Source organism: Muscardinus avellanarius, assembly GCF_963383645.1.
Source record: "Muscardinus avellanarius genome assembly, chromosome: 3".
Lineage (NCBI taxonomy): Eukaryota > Metazoa > Chordata > Mammalia > Rodentia > Gliridae > Muscardinus > Muscardinus avellanarius.
The window spans coordinates 11,814,401-11,833,349 of NC_137788.1; the positions used below are offsets into that span (position 1 = coordinate 11,814,401).

General features: G+C 49.4%; 1 protein-coding gene across 1 annotated transcript in view; it reads left to right on the forward strand.

Annotated features, from left to right (window-relative positions):
• Window positions 1-18,949, forward strand: part of FHAD1 (forkhead associated phosphopeptide binding domain 1) — a gene marked incomplete at both ends in the record, with an annotated part of 141,645 nt that overhangs the window by 55,553 nt on the left and 67,143 nt on the right. Inside the window, 5 exons of the mRNA XM_080691309.1 lie at window positions 1,023-1,127; window positions 7,719-7,826; window positions 10,197-10,280; window positions 11,740-11,892; window positions 13,944-14,136. Of these exons, the coding sequence (XP_080547435.1) occupies window positions 1,023-1,127; window positions 7,719-7,826; window positions 10,197-10,280; window positions 11,740-11,892; window positions 13,944-14,136 (643 nt within the window). The remainder of the gene's footprint in view (window positions 1-1,022; window positions 1,128-7,718; window positions 7,827-10,196; window positions 10,281-11,739; window positions 11,893-13,943; window positions 14,137-18,949) is intronic.

An 18,949-nucleotide genomic window follows, 5' to 3' on the forward strand; every position in this document is an offset into this window, starting at 1 on the left:
GGGACCTTGATTCCCAAACTTAGGTTGCCCCCTCCACCCCCGTCTTAAGTTCCACCATCGCCGCTGGCACAACTGTGAACGCAAGCGTCCTCCTTAACCATTTTTATTTAGACTTTGCACCAATTCAAAAGAAACAAAGCAGAAAGTTGTCATTGGTCCTCTGTAGAGGGCAACCATAAAAACTAACCCAGCGGAAGTACGGCCTTTATTAAAACATTTACTCCCGAGGACACCCAAGCCCTCTGGAACACCTCCAGCTGTGTATGCCCTGCCAGTTGAGAAACACATCCCCAGACGTGAGGAAACCGTGCCCTGCTGCAGCCCGGGGACATCTCTCTGCCTCGAATAAAAAAGGAAAAAGGAAGGAAAGAAAAAAGAGAGGAAGGGAGAAAAGCTCTATTATTCTATTCTTCGAAATAACTGGCCCTTATTTAAGCTGATCTAAAAATAGTCCTAGCCAGGGGTGGTGGCCCACGCTTTTAATCCTAGCATTTAGGAGGCTGAGACTGGAGGATCACGGTTCGCGGACAGCCTCAGTTACTCAGTTAGCCTCCGCCCCCCCTCCCACACCCCGCATCTTAGTGAGACCCTATTTCAAAATAAAGAATAAGAAATAGGGCAGGGGGGTGTGGCTCGGAGGTTGAATGCCCCTGGATCTCATCCCCAGACCCTCAAATAAAAAAAAAATAATAATTTAAAAAATTAAAAAGTAAAAAATAATCCTCAAAAGAAGGAATTCGAATGGGCCGAAGGCTGTCTTGTGCTGCTCAGTTCAGCACCTGTGCCAATTTCCACAAATTATTTTCTTCCATGCTCCTCTGAATATAGTAATGGGAGGCGAGGAGTCGGCTTTGCCTACAGATGTAGCGCTGTCACACACAGAAGGAATCCAGCGACCTAGCACCTGGCTAGGTTTGAGCCCCACCCGCCCCACGGCCCTGAGGGTCGGGACCTTGCAGCCGGTGGGCGGCTCCTGCTGCCCCTCGGTCAGGCTGACTCCTCTGCGCTTGAAACTTTTTCAGCAAATCCAAGACATGGAGAAAGAAATGAAGAAGCTCAGAGAGGAGCTGAGGAAGAACAGCTCTGAACAGGGCGTGATCTCTAAGACTCTGCGGGAAAAGAGCAAGGTGCGTGGACCAGGACAGCGCCGCCCAGTGACCGCCGGGGCCGGCGCGCCTCAGCATCCTCGCCCTTCGCTGCACGGCGCCCCCGTGTGGTCAGTGCGGGTATTAACCCCTCTGCAAACGGGGAACCGGGCTCACAGAGGTACACAAGTTACCCCCAATTACCCAAGGTCACTAAGAAAAGGTAGGACGTGAGCAGAGAGTTCAAGGGAGACCTCAAAGCTCTCGTGTAATCCCCACCCCAGGCTGCTTTCCAAAACCATCCCCTAGCCGGGCGTGGTGGCACACGCTTGTAATCCTGGCGTTTGGGAGGCTGAGACAGGAGGATGGCGGTTCACAGCCAGCCTCAGCTACTTAGGCCCTCTGCAACTTAGTGAGACCCTGTTTCAAAAATAAAAAAGGCTAAAATATAGGGATGGGGGTGTAGCTCGGAGGTTGAGTGCCCCCGGGTTCCATCCCTGGTAACACACACACACACACACACACACACACACACACACACACACAGAATAAAATAAAGCCATCTCTTACTTTTCCTTAATGAGGCCCACCCCCACCTCCCAGGGGGTTTCCTCTGCTTCATTATTGCCCTGTTTCCCCTCATTGTGGAAAATCATCTTCCATGCATTAACCTAGATCGTGCCTCCCACCACAGTGGACACCAGCCACACGGGGTGGCTTGAACTCGCTGGGGGTGGAGGGGAACTGGAGGTGAAACCCAGTTATCTATCCCTGAGCTACGCCCCCAGCCCTTTTATTTTTCAAACAAGGTCTTGCTAAGGACCTAAGTGCCTGAGGCTGGCCTCAAACCTGTAATCCTCCTATCTCAACCTCCCAAGTACTAGGATTACAGGAGTGCACCACCACACTCGGCCACTTTAAGCTTTAAGTCATCTAAAAGGAGACAAAGCAGAATTCACCTCTTCAGCTTCACCAGCTACATCCCGAGTGCTGGATAGCTTCTGGTGGCCACGGCTACCACGCTAAACATTTCCATAGTCACAAAACATTACGTCGTTTTAAATTTGGGCAAACAAGGGCAAGTTTTACAACCTAACCAACCAAAGAGTTAGAATATGTCTTGTGATCGCACACGTTTTAAAAAATCTAAACCGAAAAGAACTGGGAGTGTCCTGAGCAGGGCGGGCGGGATCTGTGTTCTCCCACATGAGCATCTATTTATTTGATAAGACTGTTGTCTTGAGAAAACTAAGACTAAGAGCAAATCCAAGTGGCAGAAGTCTTCTATCTGAGAGTAATTTCTCAAGGACAATCTAGGAAATAAAAACAAGTGACCCAGTATTTTTTTCTGGTTTTTAATTAATAGTAACTGTCTGGATAATCATCAGATGCTAAAGCCATTAAAAATCCACACACTGAAATATATCCTAGACAGCCAGTATGCAGGTATATGCCTGTAATACAGTATACATCAGTATACAGTATACACCTGTAATACAGTATACACCAGTATACAGTATGCAGGTATACACCTGTAATACAGTATACACCTGTAATACAGTATACACCTATAATACAGTATATACCAGTATACAGTATGCAGGTATACACCTGTAATACAGTATATACCAGTATACAGTATGCAGGTATACACCTGTAATACAGTATACACCAGTATACGGTATGCAGGTATACACCTGTAATACAGTGTACACCAGTATACAGTATGCAGATGTATACCTATAATACAGTATACACCAGTATACAGTATGCAGGTATACACCTGTAATACCAGGATTTGGGAGACTGAGACAAGCAGATCACAGGTTTGAAGCCAGCCTCAGCAACTTAATGAGACCCTGTTTTAAATTTTAAAAAAAAATTTAAAAGGCTGGGGTGCTGCTAGGAGGTAGCCTGCCCATGGGCTCAATCCCCAATACCAAGAATAAAAATAAAAATAAAATATATATTAGGCAAAAAATTAAACAAATTGCATCTTGTTGCCAATATTAAAGCCCATAGAAGTTAACCAGCCGTAAGTAGACTCGGCAGAAATAATCAGCACAAATAAACCAACAGTAAAAAGCACACAGTAAAATTTGATATTGACTAAACATTGAGAGAAGAATCAAATATTCTTTGAATATTTGATTTACGTATATAAAATATAATTGGGTGGAGGGCAGACTGGATAGAAATGAGGGCTACGGTTGGTGAGAACTTGATAAAGGCCAGAAAAATGTATAAGTGAATCAAGTCATTTAGAAACTTTACCCAGAAAAGATTTGATTCTGTTAAAAAAAAAACATTCAAGACAATAAAAATGGAAATGGAAACACTTGTAAATCTGTTAAGCCACTACCTTACTGAACTGCACTGTATAAGAAAAAGCTCAATGAAAGCCGGGCGTGGTGGCGCACGCTTGTCATCCCCGCGCTTGGGAGGCGGAGACAGGAGGATCGCGCAGGCGCGGAGCCAGCCGCGCGCGCTGGCTTAGGAGATCCTGTTTCCAAATAAAAATGTAAAAATAGGTCTGGGAGCATAGCCCGGAGGTAGAAGGGCTTCCAGGAACCCCAGTACCACCAAAAAAAAAAAAAAAAAAAAAAAAAAAAAAAAAAAAAAAGCTCAATGAAAATGAACTTTGGTATATTTTCCATTAAAATAGTTGTAGTCGGATCTGGGCATGGTGGCGCACACCTGTAATCCCAGTATTTGGGAGGTTGAAACTAGAGGATCACGGGTTCAAGGGCGGCCTCAGCAAGTAGCGAGGCTCTCAACCTGGTGAGATTCTGCCTCAAAATAAAAATAAATGGGGCTGGGGAACATAGCTCAGAGGGAGAATATCTCTGGGTTCAATTCACAGTAACACACACACACAAATAGTTGTAATCATGAACACAAAATCGAGCTGTTCTTTGGGCTATATGTTTTCCTTTGACTGCATTTCACAAGTTTTAATATATGTTACCATTATTATTCAGGCCAAAATATCTTCCGATTCTCATTGTATTTTTTTTCCTTTGGCCTCTGGGTTATTTTGAAGCTATCTCCTAAGTCCTATATATATGAAAAATGTTTGATTACCCTTTGGCTATTGATTTCTAGCTTAATTACCCAGTGGTCAGAGAAGATCTTCTTTACAATTTCAATCCTTCGGTATTAGCTGAGACTTGCACTCTTCTTTCTTTATATGCTGTATTCTATATATGTTTATTAACTCAAGTTCGCAGTGGTATTTAAAACTAAAATTCCCTTATTTTTTCTGTGTGTGTTCTGTCAGTTGTCGAGAGTGGTATGTTTTTTTTTTAAATTCCCATGATTGTTGTAGATTTGCCTGTTTCCTTTTTAGGACTGTCAGTTTTTGCTTTATATATCTTGAATCTGTGTTACTGGATGCTTATAAATTTATGACTCTGATACCTCCTATGGAATCAAGCCTTCGTCTCCATGAGCTGACCCTCCTCATCTTTAGGAGTATTTTTCCACTAAAGTAACACAGCTTCATCGGCTACGCTGACTCTTTTTATTTACAGTTTCCTGGTGTCTGCTTTTCACACTTTTTCTGTCAGTCTTCCTTTAAGATTAGCTCTCTGTCTTATGAATTTTTGTATAAAGCCCAGTTTGACCATCTTTACCTTTCCGATAGCCGCGTGGAATGCGATTGCTGGGATACTCTCTATTCTGTGTCGCTTTTTCTCAACGCTCTTGCCTTCCTTTGACTTGATCATTTTTAGCATTTCATTTTTCTCCACCTAAATTTAAAATACTTTCACTCCTTCACTCTCCTTCTAAGAAGATGACATGACTTGGCAAATCCGACACCAAGTTTGGGGCTCTTTTACATTTCTTCTAGTGATTACCCTAGAGCATACGTTAACCATCTACCAAAATCCAGTTTCGGCCGGTGTTTCCGCCTTCCTCCATGAGCAGAACGGCGACACCCACGCGGACTTATACGCCACGATCATTGTTTTCTGAGCCTCTATTTGAATCCCCAAAAGACATCACTAGTGCTTTTATACGGTCCAGTCCACAGCCACACATTAGTTACACCTTTTCTACATTAATGATCATCCACCTGGGGTCATTTTTCTTTTGCCTAAAAAACATTTTTTTTTAATTTTTACTGTTTCCCTTCAGTGTGGAGCTGATGATGATAAATTCTTTCAGGTGTGTGTGTATCCGTCTGTCTGTCTGTCTGTCTGTCTGTTGTCTGAAAATGTCTATTTTAACCTTCATTCTTGTGTGTATGCGGGGTACCAGGGGATTGAACCCGGAGGCGGTCTACCTCCAAGCTGCACCCTCAGCCCTTTTTTTTTTTGTTGTTGTTACTTGTATTTTGAAACAGAGTCACTCTAGGTTGCTGAGAGCCTTGGTATACTGCTGAGGCTATCCTTGAACCTGCGATCCTCCGGTCTCAGCCTCCAAGAACTGGGATTCCGGGGCGTGCGCCACCACACCCAACTTGACCTTCATTCTTGAAACAGATTTTGACCAGGTGTTGAATCTCCCTTGGCAGCTATCTTCTTTCAGCGTATGACAGGTGGCAATCTGTATATCACCCTGTGGTCTTCCAGCTCTGATTTCTTCTACTTAAAAATAAGCTACAGCCTAACCACCGTGCCTACCCCGGTCAGCCTTTTCTCTCTGACTCTTTTTAAGAGTTTCTGTTTCTTTGACTAATTGCAGCTTTCCATGGTTTTTGGAATTCATCTGGGCTTCTTGAGTCCTTGGCTTGGCATTCTTCATTTGGGGCCTTGGGCAAAGTACTCGGGAGGCGGCGGGGAGCCACTGGAGGCCTTTGAGCAAGGGAGGCGCGTGCTGGGGTTTGTGATCAGTTTTCACGGTGAAAATGGTGGTTACGTGTTTTCACGTGCTGGGTCCTTGGCCAAACGTTTTTCTCTCTTCATCTTGACACCTATTTAATAATCTAGAAACGACCATGCCCGTTTTACAGTTGAGACAGGAGGGATGGGATGAAGGCTCGGAGTCAAGTAGCCCAAAGCCACACAGACTGCACGCCAGGCCTGTCAGACCCCGGCTGCTCTGGCCTCGCCACTAGCCACGTGGGACTGTGGAAACTGAAATTAAATGGAACTTAGAAGTCAGTTCCTCCATAATGGCATTTAAAATGAAATTTGTGCTGATTTTACTTAATTTTAAATAAAATTTAAAATGCGATATCTCATTTCAGCGAGAAGGTAATGTAGACCCCCACCGACCCCAGCCACATCTCACATGCTCAGCACCCAGACGTGACCCGTGGCCACCACTGGGCAGAGGCCCCAGGCCCCCCTCAGACAGTGCTCCCCTCAACTTGGTGACTCCCACAGGACTATGGAGAACATTCTGGAAGGAAATTAATTAGAGGCGAGGAGGCCGCTTCTCACAGGCCAGGGATTCTCAGTGCCTGACCTGAAGCCGGGTACGAGGCGGGAACTCAACAAATCTCTGACAAGCGAATGCACTGATAAGGTCCGACTCTGGCGCCGCGTACGCAGTAGGATGCCCCGGCTTGGCCACGCCGGGTGCAGAGGTGGAGCCTGCTGGCGGCTGAAGCCCCTCTGGGGCGTGGGGTTGAGGATCCTTACGATGAGGGGCGCAGAACCCACTGAAGGCCAGGAATGGCCTCTGCTTTCACAGCCTTTGAAAAGGTCCGCTGAAATCAAATCGGGACCCACGTAGGCTTGGGAGGACCATGCAGGGAGGGCCTGAGGCCCAGGGAATTGCTTGTGGGAGGGCTCCCCCAGAAGCAAACTCCACGGGGCCTGTGTGTGCGGCCCCTAATCCACAGCTTGTGAAGTCATTTCAGCATAGAATTATTTTTGCCTAGGAGACTTTGCCCCATTTTCCTGGTAGTGCCAGAGCTCTGGATGGACAGGCACTCAAAAAATAAATAAATACATAAATACATAAATAATAAACCCATCATTCAAAAATGAGTCGAGAGGCTGCAGGGCCTCAGGACGGCCAGCAGAGGGTAGCACAGAGCACGCCCCGCTCACCTGCGGAAGCCCTCAGGTGAACCGCCTCAAATCGAGTGGAGTTTCTGGGGTTCCCCATTTTCAAAGCCTGCTTCTGTGTAGGCTGCAGTGCTCTGGTGGCCATGGCTTAGCCAGCGCCCCAGAGCGGTTTCCACTGATGATGGTGCTGAAGTGGTACCCAGAAATAGTAAACCCATTTAGCAAGTCCCCCTCCGCGCGGTAGATGTCCCCGCCCACTTTCACCTGCCACGCCCACACCCAAAGCTGGTAGGGGCTGGTGAGATGCCAGCACTATTAAAAACACCCGTAAACCGCAATGACTCCCAGGCAGCGCTAGTGTGATCGGGCCCGTTTAACAGATGAGGAAACTGAGTCACGGGCCACTTGCAGCCGCAGGGCTTGTTAGGGAGCCCCCCGACGTTAGGGTCTGGGGTAGTAGGAACGTGGCTGATCCTGGGCAGAGCCCGCTGATGGCTCCGGGACCGCTCCTCCTGAGCCTGCCTAAGCCTGTGCCCTGCGGCTCCTGCCACCAGGCTATAGCTGGCCCTGGCCCTGGGGCCGCCTGCCGCCATCAGGCCTCCTACAGGAATTCCCTAGAGATCCAGCTGGCCCCCTGAGCAGCAAGCACTTGCTTTCCTGGTGATTTCAGGTGGAAGAGAAACTTCAGGAAGATTCCAGAAGGAAATTGCTTCAGCTGCAAGAAATGGGCACCAGAGAAAACCTCATTAAAGTCAATTTGGAGAGGGCAGTAGGTCAGGTAGGCGCGTCCCGGGGCCCCCTCATCGGCCCACAGCTCCTGGGGGGTTTCTGCACCCCGGGGGCCCAGCCATGGGCATGGCTTGATTCTCCTCTGATCGCAGGGCCAGAGGCCTCTGGACACCCACCAAAGACGACGTCGCTGAAGAGCTTTGTCCTGTGGGGAAGCTCCCCACTGTAGCCGTGGCTGTGACCCCAGGCCCTGGCCAAGCAGCCAATCCCGCTCCAGCCTGGCCCGGCCCCCTTTACCCCCATGGGGTTTCTAGCACTTTCTCCCTAACACTTTTTGACATTGACCAGTCTCTCTGCCCCCGGGCCCCCAGCAGACGTCACAGGCAGTGCCCACGAGAGATGCGGCTGCCCATAATGAAGGAGACCTCAAGTGTCCAGGAGCGAAGTCCCAGGCAGGGGGGGAGGGCAGGGAGGCCCCATTTCTGTTACACGCAGGCCCAAGATGGCCACTGGGCCTCCTGGTACAAGGAGCCCAGCTGTGAGGGCCAGAACATGCCGGAGAGGTCACTCGGAGGTTCAAGAAAAGCAAAGGGGAAACGAAGCCCAGGGGCCATGAGCTCCAGAACATAGCCCCCAAGGGCAGCCCGCTTTGGCCTCTTCCCCGGGGGCCTTCTCCCATCAACGGCACCTCCAGGGTGTGTGTGCGTGTGCGTGCGTGTGTGCGTGTATGGTGTGTGTGTTGTATTTCTGGGAGGGACGGCCCACCGTGCTGCTCATTAGATTAGAAGGCCATGAGCCATCTCGAAGGGTTGAGAGCCCCGATCGATCGTCAAATGATCCCTCCACCCACCCAGCCCAACATCCAAAGCCCCTCCATGAGCCACCGCCTAAGCCTTAACGTGGCAGTGTGAGCAGGGCTTCGTTTCCATGCTTAGAGGCACACCCAAGATATAACGACACTGTCAGGCAGACATTAGCGCCCTCCAACAGATACCCACCACCGACCCCCGCGTCACTTCTCCAGAAGGCTCCAGCCCCTGTCGTGCGCGGGCTTAGAGCCTCGCCAGTCTGTGCCCCTGAGCCACCCCATCACCTGCCCCTGGCATCCCCAGCACACACCTGATTTCAAAGCATGACCCGTGCCCCCGGCGCAAGGACCAAGGTCCTCCTTACAGCTCTGGTCAGAGGTCACCTCAGCGGACCCTGAGACCCCCTCCAGGTGTAGACTCTACAGAAACCGAGCCCTGTCTCTGCCGCCCAGTGCCCCCCTGTGCCTCCAAGGCCCTGCCCCTGTCTGACATTCTGCCCGCCCCCAGCCGAGTGACTCCAGGACCAAGTCACGCCTGTCCCTCCCGCCCTGGTCAGGCAGCGTCCAGTGGCGCTGGGTGACCCATCGTTCACTGGACTTCCCCTGCATAACCAGCCCCTCGGGACAGTTGACCCCTCCCTTGGCCAAGGAACCAGAGGCCAGCTTGAGGAGGCTCAGTGATCTGCTTGTCAGAACGACCTTGGGTGCCCTGGGACCGGCACCATCCTCCTGACCTGGGTGCCCAGGACTTCCATACACTATAAGCTCCTGTGTCTTTGCCCCAGGGTCTCTACATTGGAACCTTTAATGACCACATTTTTCCAGACAGCAAGAGCGGCCGTGCGGGTAAATCCCCAGCAGAAGCTCAGATTCTTTGCCTCAGCCTTTGGACACATCTGCGACAACCTTGGGTTCAGGATGCCATAAGCCCTGGCTCTATGCACCTGTGCTGTCCACCCACCTTAGCCCAAAAACACCAGGACGCGGGGCCGGGGGAACCCTGTACACCAGCTGCCTGGGCTGTAGCGGAGGACCCTGACCTTCACAGGCGTTCCTGTTCCTGCATCCGGGCACCCAGTAAGCGCTGAGCCCAGAGGATGCAGGAGTGAACACATGAACTAAATATCTTTGGGACACTTCCGGAGCAAGGCGTGAAACAGCAGCGGGACAGCTTCCTGCTCCCCAGGCACCCTCGCTGATTATACAACTTACTTGGCCTGACAGCCTCAATATTTATTTCACAGTCTGGTGCCAACCTAGCAATTACAGCAGAGAGCTCCCGGGCGCAGACGTCTCACTGGATAATTGACAGCATGCGGCTGTTTTAGGGCCGGAGACATGTGTGCACGCCGACCACGTGCCTGGGCTGGGCCGGCCGGCCCTAGAAAGTCATTCGAACCTGCTGTGCTCTTTTCCTGCCGCAGGTGCGGCCACTTCCAGAGCACGGTGACAGTTCTGAGACCGCCGGCGGGCAAACCCTTCTAAGTGTTTTTTTTGTTTTGTTTTGTTTTTTTTTTGCTTTTTATCCTAGATCCTGCAAAGAAAACGCCACCCAGCCCCGGCTGTCCCCCGAAAGGCCCTCACTAACCTGTCACCCGCTTTGTGCCGCAGCTGGAGCACTTCAGAAGCCAGGTCATCAAGGCCACCTACGGCCGGGCCAAGCCATTCGCCGACAAGCCGGTCACCGACCAGCAGGTTAGTGTGGCTGGCTGCCTCGGGCTCCTTCTGAGCTCTGCGCCGGGGATGGAGCTGGTGCCAGACCCTGGGAGCATATGCTTCTGTTTCTGTTGGTGGCACATATTTTTTCACACTGTTGCTACACCATAAAGATTTGTTTTGATTTTATGGGATTTCCTGGCTTTGAAAGTAAAAGCCAGTCAAACTCCTTTGAAATGTTCCTGTGCAAATTGTGTTGAGCGGGACGACTTGTGTCTGCTCACCAGACCAGCCAGCCGGAGCCCGCTGGGCCCAGAGCTCCCTCCCAGAGCCTGGCTTTTCCTTCCAAAGAACCAGGCATCGGGCTGTGAGCACGGACCTCCGGGCGGCGATCGCCTGGCTCTTCTGCAGTCTTCTGGGGCAGTGCAGGTTGCTCCCGTCCAGTACAAGACCTGCTCATGCAGCCCCAGCGTCGGGCCGGCGTTACAAGGTGCTGCTGCTAATGCAGAAGAATCTAGAACACACTCGTAGTCACAGAGAGGCCTTTGGCTGCCGGGAATAATCCTCCAACCTCGCAAAATGATCCTGCAGACAGAAGTCTGTTCTTCAAGGCAAGAATCTCAGGACCTTCCTCTTACCTGCTGAGATGTGAACTTTTATTTTATTTTATTTTATTTTGGTAACTGGGTATTGAACCCAGTGGTATTCTGTCTCCAAGCTCCATGCCCAGCCTTTTTTTTTTTCTTCTTTTTTTCGGGTCTAGGAATGGAACCCAAGGGCATTCTACCTCGCACCACCAGCCCTATTTTTTATTCCTTATTTTGAAACAGGGTCTCACTGAGTTGCAGAGGGCCTCACTAAGTAGCTGAGGCTGTCTACAAACTGTGATCCTCCGGTCTCAGCCTCCCGAATGCTGGGATTACAAACCTGCACCACCATGCCCAGCTTTGTGTGTGTGTGTGTGTGTGTGTGTGTGTGTGTGTGTGTGTGTGGTACTGGGGTTCCTGGAAGCCTTCTACCTCCGGGCTACACTCCCAGACCTATTTTTTTATATTTTTATTTGGAAACAGGGTCTCTTAAGCCAGCGCGGCTGGCTTCGAACCTGCGCGATCCTCCTGTCTCCGCCTCCCAAGCGCAGGGATGACAAGCGTGCGCCACCACGCCCGGCAGCCCAGCTTATTTTTTGTTGTTGTTGTTTTGTTTTGTTTTGTTTTTTAATTTTTATTGGTGCATTATATCCATACATCATATTGGGGTAAAAAAAACTTGTGTGTACAAACATGCTTTTGTTTTGCTTTGAAGCAGAGTCCCACTATGTTGCTGAGGCTGTCCTCAAACCTGCGATCCTCGTGTCTCAGCCTCCCAAGTGCTAGGACGTGAGGCATGGGCCAATACCCCCGGCTTGAGATGGGAACTCGAGTCGCCTCTCCAGTTCCCCTTCTCCGGGAGCCACGCTACGTTTGACATCCTTTTCCTTTCTTCTGCTTTTTCCCACCAGCTGATAGAGAAGATTACCCAGGTCACGGAGGACAACCTCAACTTCCACCTGAAGAAGTGGTCCCTGCAGAAGGAGACCCAGCTCAGCAACTCCAAGCAGGAGGAGACCACGAGGAGCCTGGAGAGGCTGAAGGTGTCTTTGGACAGCTGCCAGGTGGGCCGCAGCTGCTACTGTCACCCTCGATCAAAGTGCTGCGCGGCTTATTTGGGAAAGTGGCTAGCTTTCTGGGGCAGTTTGGGCAGACATGTTCTGCTTGTATTTTTGTTTTGTTTTGTTTTGTTTTTCTCTTTTGCTGTACTAGGGATGGAACCCAGGGGCATGTGACCTCCAAGCTACACCCCCAGCACGTTTTTTATTCTTTATTTTGAAGCAGGGTCTCACTGAGCTGCAGAGGGCCCGCTAAGTAGCTGAGGCTGGCTGCGAACCGCGATCCTCCCGTCTCAGCCTCCCGAATGCTGGGATCACAAGCGTGCGCCACCACGCCGTTTATCTATTTTTTTTCTTTAGTACTAGGGATTGAACTAAGGGGCATTTTGCCTCCAAGCTACATCCCCAGCCCTTTATTTATTTATTTTTTTATTGTGGGGCGTACTAGGGTTTGAACCCAGGGCATTCTACCTCTGAGTTATACCCCAGCCCTATTTTACTTTTTATTTTGAAACAGGGTCTCACTAAGTTCCTGAGGGTCTCACTAAGTTGCTGAGGCTGGCCTCAAACCTGCGGTCCTCCTTGTCTCAGCCTCCCGAGGGACTACAGGTGTGCACCACTGTGTCCGATGGCAAATACTATCATTTTATTTACTTTATTTTATTTTATTTTTTCAGGTACTGGGGGTAGAACCCAGGGGCATTTTTTTTTTTTTTTTTTTTTTTTTTTTTTTGGTGGTACTGGGGTTCCTGGAAGTCCTTCTACCTCCGGGCTACACTCCCAGACCTGTTTTATATTTTTATTTGGAAACAGGGTCTCCTAAGCCAGCGCGCGCAGCTGGTTTTGAACCTGCGTGATCCTCCTGTCTCCGCCTCCCAAGCGCGGGGATTACAAGCGTGCACCACCATGCCCGGCTAACCCAGGGGCATTCTACCTCCAAGCTACACCCAGGGGCATTCTACCTCCAAGCTACACCCCCAGCCCTATTTTTTATTCTTTATTTTTGAAATAGGGTCTCATTGAGTTACAGAGGGCCTCACTGAGTAGCTGAGGCTGGCCGCAAACTATGATCCTCCTGGCTCAGCCTCCCAAATGCTGGGATTACAAGTGTGCACCACCATGCCCGGCTAATACTACCCATTTTATATAATGGACTTTGCCATCCTCAGATTTTAGGTTCACAGAGGCTGGGGAGACTGGAACCAATCCTTCACAGATGCCGGGGACGATTCTGAGAAGGCTCCAGTCCCAGAGGAAACAGTCTCTTCATTTCCAGAGAAAGCAAAGAAACATTCCTGCTCAGTGGTCTCATTTTCTTTTCTGACTCAGCCACAAAAGCTCGTCTGACTCGGTTACCTTTGCCACCGAAGGAGTCAGGAGCAGAGGGCCCAGGTGCACCTCGGGGCCCTGTCTCTGAGCTTCCAGAGCCAGCAGTCGCCTCTGCTTTCTCTTGAAATCAGCAGCTGCTATTTGTGGAGTTTGTGCAAATGCCGGCTTGTCAGCACCCTTTCAAAAAAAAAAAAAAAATCAGGAAACCACACTTCCTGGCCGGCTCGTGTATCGCTGTCGGTGAGGATTCTGGTGAACGGGGGCGGGGGCGGGGGGTAGCCATATTTGGTTCTGATTGCAGCCACATGGTCTGATGCAATTTGGCTTTGGAATTGCAGACACCTAAGAGTATTCCCTTTGACCCCGAAGAGCCTAAATTAGAATGCAAAACAGTAAAACCTCCCCCCCCCCCCCAAAAAAAAATGAATGGAACTGGAGCACTGGCTTGTATCTCCCGGGACTAAGTCAGAGTGCTATTTCCAAGCCAGGCGAGGCAGGGCACGCCTGTAATCCCAGTACTTGGGAGGCCAAGACAGGAGGATGGCAGGCTAGAGACCAGTCTCAGCAACTGAGTGAGACTCTGTTTCATAATGAAAATAAATAAAATAGGGCTGGAGTACAGCTCAGAGTAGAATGTCCCTGGGTTCCATCCCCTGTACCACCTCCCCCAAAAAAGTGCTATTTCCAGCTGCAAGGTGGGAGCCCCTCACAATCCCATCTGTTCTCAGGCTTGCATGAAGACGTCTTGCAGCAGCGACCTGAAGCGGGAGGTCAACCTTCTTGAGCACCTGCAGGTGAGCCCACCTGTCCTGGGGCTCCAGAAGGTGAGCCTGGACATCCTGACCCTCTCGCTGGCCTGGCTAGAGGAGACGGAGCAGCTGCTCAGGGACCTCGGCATCCAGCTCCCCAGCTCCGACAAAGGTTACTGGGACTTTTTTTCCCTCTCCTAACTGTGGGACTCTAAAATGTCGCGATGAAGGTTGGCTTGAAGGGACGTCTGTTGAGGGAGGCTCCGTGGGTAGGAGGCCAAGTTCCCTTCTCCAGGCATCCTTAGCTTGAGAAATGATCTTCCCTTAAAAAGAAAAAAATTCAAGCAGGACCTGACTGCTGAAGGAAAGAAAACGTGACAGAGACAAAAGGAAAATTAAATCTAAATTAGAGCTGGGCGTGGTACCCTAAAAGCCTAGTACTTGGGAGGCTGAGACGGGAAGACCACAGGTTAGCAGCCAGCCTTGGTGACTTAGCGAGGCCCTCTGCAACTTAGTGAAACCCTGTTTCAAAAATAAAAATAAAGCCCGGCGTGGTAGCGCGCACGCTCGTAATCCCAGCATTCGGGAGGCTGAGACAGGAGGATCACAGTTCACGGACAGCCTCAGGTACTTAGTGAGGCCCTCTGCAACTCAGTGAGACCCTGTTTCAAAATAAAGAAGAAAAATAGGGGCTGGGGGTGTCGCTTGGAGGTAGAATGCCCCTGGGTTCCATCCCCAGTACCACAAAAAAAAAAAATAAATAATAAATAAATAAATAAATGAATAAATAAATAAAGGTCTGGGGGCATAGTCCAAAGGAAGAATATCCCTGGCTTCAAACCCCAGTGCCACAGGAAGAAACAAAAATAAACCAAAAAAAGCTAAATTGGGCCGACTCCTACCCCGCAGCAGTCACTACCATGACTTTTTTTTTTTTTTTTTTTTGAGGTACTAAGGTTGGGACCTGGGGCATTCTACCTCCAAGCTAATGCTGGGATTGCAAGTGTGCACCACCACGCCCGGCTACTACCGTTTTAAAACACCCACGGCAGTTTCTTGTGGAAATTGCTATGTGATTCTAGGCAAGTGACATAACCACCCTGTGCCTCGTTTCCCGACCTGCAAAGCGGGAATAGTAAGGAGTGCCCGCCTCCTAGGGTTCCTGTGAAGACTTAAATGCAATGGTCTACGTAAGGTACTTAGACTAGTTAGTACCTGGCACCCAGTCGGCAGTACCTGTGCTCACTGCAACTCCGTGTCCTGTTACACCCAAGTTTTCTTTAGTTTTGGTCCGGAAGCCCGTTCAGGTCAGTGCGCACAGACCTGCATAGTGACTGGTCAACGGCAGGGGGCTCCCCTGTGTGGTTTTTCAGAGCTGATCTGTTATGAGCACTTAAGTGGCCTCTGGCTCCCCACACTCATCAATCACGCTGAGACAACATGATTAAATATCGGCCTATTCATCTTATCTTCATTATCATAGAGATGGAAGGACATGAACCACTTTCCTTCAACAAAGATTTACTTACTACGCCGGGCGTGGTGGCGCACGCTTGTAATCCCAGCATTCGGGAGGCTGAGACAGGAGGATCGCAGTTCGTGGACAGCCTCAGCTACTTAGTGAGACCCGTTTCTAAATAAAGAATTAAAATAAAATAGGGCTGGGGGTATAGCTTGGAGGTAGAATGCCCTGGGTTCAATCCCAGGAATGCAAAAAGAAAGAAGAAAGAGAGAGAGAGAGAGAGAGAGAGAGAGAGAGAGAGAAAGGGAGAAAGAAAGAAAGGGAGAAAGAAAGAAAGAGAGGAAGAAGGAAAGAAAGAAAGAGATTGGATAAATTTGCATTTTTTTTTGGGGGTGGTACTGGGGTTCCTGGAAGTCCTTCTACCAGTTCCTCAATGGAGGAATAGGTCTGGGGCTACACTCCCAGACCTATTTTATATTTTTTATTTTAATTTTATTTTAATTTTATATTTTTATGTTATTTATTTTTATATTTTATATTTTTATTTGGAAACAGGGTCTCCTAAGCCAGCACGTGCAGCTGGCTTCGAACCTGCATGATCAAACATGTGCCACCACGCCCAGCTAAATTTGCATTTTTTGTGTGGTACTAGGGGTGGAACCCAGTGGCTTTCTACCTTGTGGTACATCCTCAGCCCTATTTTATAATTTATTTGGAAACAGGGTCTCAGTTGCTGAGAGCCTCACTACGTAGCTGAGGCTGGCTTCGAACCTGCGATCCTCCTGTCTCAGCCTCCCAAGTGCTGGGATTACACGCATGCGCCACCACGCCCGGCTGAATTTGCATTTGTGACCATCCTATTGGTCGAGTGGGAAGCATATTGGGTGGGGGTGGCCGGCCTGGAGCACAAGGAGCCCAGTTAGAGGCAGGGGCTGTTGTCAGGGACAGGGGTGGCTGCACTAGGTCAGGGTGGATATGGAGAAAGAGAAGATGCAGGATGTTCTGGGGGAATCAACCGGCCTCATAGAGGAACTGGTTGGAGTTGGAGGAGAAATGACAAAGAGAAAGAGGTCTACGTGACTCCTAGTTTGGGGCATGTATAAAACGACAGATGTTTGGGAGGCTGATACTGTGATCCTCCCAGAAGGATCACAGGTTCAAGGACAGCCTCAGCAAGTTGCAAAACTCTCAGCAAGCTGGGCGTGGTGGCTCATGCTTGTAATCCCCGCGCTTGGGAGGCTGAGACAGGAGGATCGCACAGGTTCAAAGCCAGCCTCAGCTACTTAGTGAGGCTCTCAGCAACTTAGTGAGATCCTGTTTCCAAATAAAATATAAAATAGGTCTGAGAGTATAACCTGAGGTAGAAAGCCTCTGGGTTCCACCCCCAATATCACACACACACACAAAAAAAACCTCTCAGCAACCTAGTGAGACCCCGTTGCAAAACAAAAACAAAAAACAGAAAGGCCTAGATGTATAACTTGGAAACAAAATGTCCCTGTATTCAATCCCCAGTACCACCAAGAAAAGAAAAAAAGACAGATGTGGTTCTCTCACTGAAATATAGAGTAAGGGATGCTGGATGAGGCCGTGTTTGAGAGGGAAGATGCCCCCAAGGTACCTGCCAGGTGTCCCATGAGACACCCAGGAGAGAGCTGTCACTTGAATGAAAGCCTGGTCTGGAAGGAGAAAATAGTGATGTACCCCGGAACTCAGAAAAGCATTTGCTATGTTGCGGGTACATAATAAATATCTATGGGATGGGTGGATGGTGGGTGGATGAATGGATGGATAGATGGATGGTGGGCACATGAATGAGTGGAGGATGGATGATGGATGGATGGATAGATGGGTAAAACTATAAGAGTGAGTGGTATTGCTTAGGAAGAAAGCACTGAGTGAGAAGGAGGAACTCCCAGGGCCACACCTGGAGAAGCTCCAACGTTTTGAAGATCTTTGCACTCCTTACCAAGTTACCCTCCAGAAAGGCGGTACAAATTTGACATTCCTGAAGCAATGAATGAGAAGAGAGTGATTTTTTTCTACTCAGATGCTTCAATATTCCAAGCTAGGATGTCTCTAAAATAATCCAGAAAATGGTTAGTTTTTTTAAAAAAATATAGAAGCAAAAATAAGATTAACATTATGTAAGTGCCTGCCCTTCATCATAGGACAGAGAAGAAGGCAGTGGGTTCGTGATCAAAACACCTGACAGGAACAACTGAGAGGAGGAAAGGTTTACTTGGCTCATGGTTTCAGAGGTTCAGTCCATGGTGGGCCAGCTCCAAGGCAGAAGTATCATGGCATCAGGGTGTGAAGAAGGAGAGCTGCTCAGCTCATCACAGTAGGAAGCAGAAAGCCAGGGAAGTGTAGCGGATGGCGTTGATGTTGATGGATTGATGAGAAGTCGTCTCTCACATGAATGACAAAGGAACCCACGTGGGTTTTTGCGTATGGGTCAAGGTCCCTGGTTATCGGTCCCATTTGGTCCTTGGAGACTTGTCTGATTGCGACCAACTCCCATTTGGGTGGGCAGTTTGTGTCCCTCCCGAGCTATACTGAGGTAACCTCAAATGGATGATTAATAATGCTCCCAACAGGTAGAAAGGGACCAGAGACAGATAGCATCCCAGAGGCCACATCTCCAGGTGCCTGCTTCCTCCAGACATGGCCCACCTGATTACCTTTACCACCCATTAGACCATCTGAATTATGAATCCATCAAATGAATGAATCCACTGATAAGGCTGGCGTGGGCCCCCGTGATCCAGTCATTTTTTGAAAGCCCCACCTCTGAACCTTGCTGCACTGGGGGGGACCATGTTTTTGACACATGAGTTTTTGGGGGTGACATTTTAGATCCAGGCCCTAGCAAGGAGTGACGAGGTGCAGGGTAGAGAGTGATGGGGCTGTTGTGCTCCTAGGAGCCCAGTGGCTTCCCAGTTGCAGTTACTGTTCTTGCGATCTCGGCAGAGTCTTGGGGTCACCTGACAACAGGCAGAACAGACCCAGGTTCCATTGCTCCTCCAGATTGGAACTACAGTGAGGTCCACCCTGTTCTCTCTCCCACACACAGTTGGGCCAGGCTCTGTGCACACTTGTCCCCTCCACTCCCAGGGCCATTTCAGCCATTGATGCCTGTGTCTGTAAATCTAGCCATATGTTACTGTAAAGAAATGTGGTCGTAAAGTTAAGCTGTCAGGCCAGCAATTCCAAAAAGACTGAGAAAGACCGGTTTTAGGCAGAATCTCTCAGACCCACCGTTTTTCTTTCCTGACTCGGTAGGGTCATGAGATTTGGGCAATTGTAAATGAGTCTCTGAAAGCTCCTCCTGTATTAACATGTGCTGGAGGTCTACAAGAATGGGATAAAGAAGGTGGTGTTCCCCCCAAAACAGTCTCCTTTCTTGCTGCCCTTGCCCCCCAACTAGTGTCCCCTGGAATTAATGTCCCATGAACACCTGTTGGCTAAGGGTGGGCCGGTGACCGTAATCTGTGACTGTCCCTACTTGATTCTAAGAATC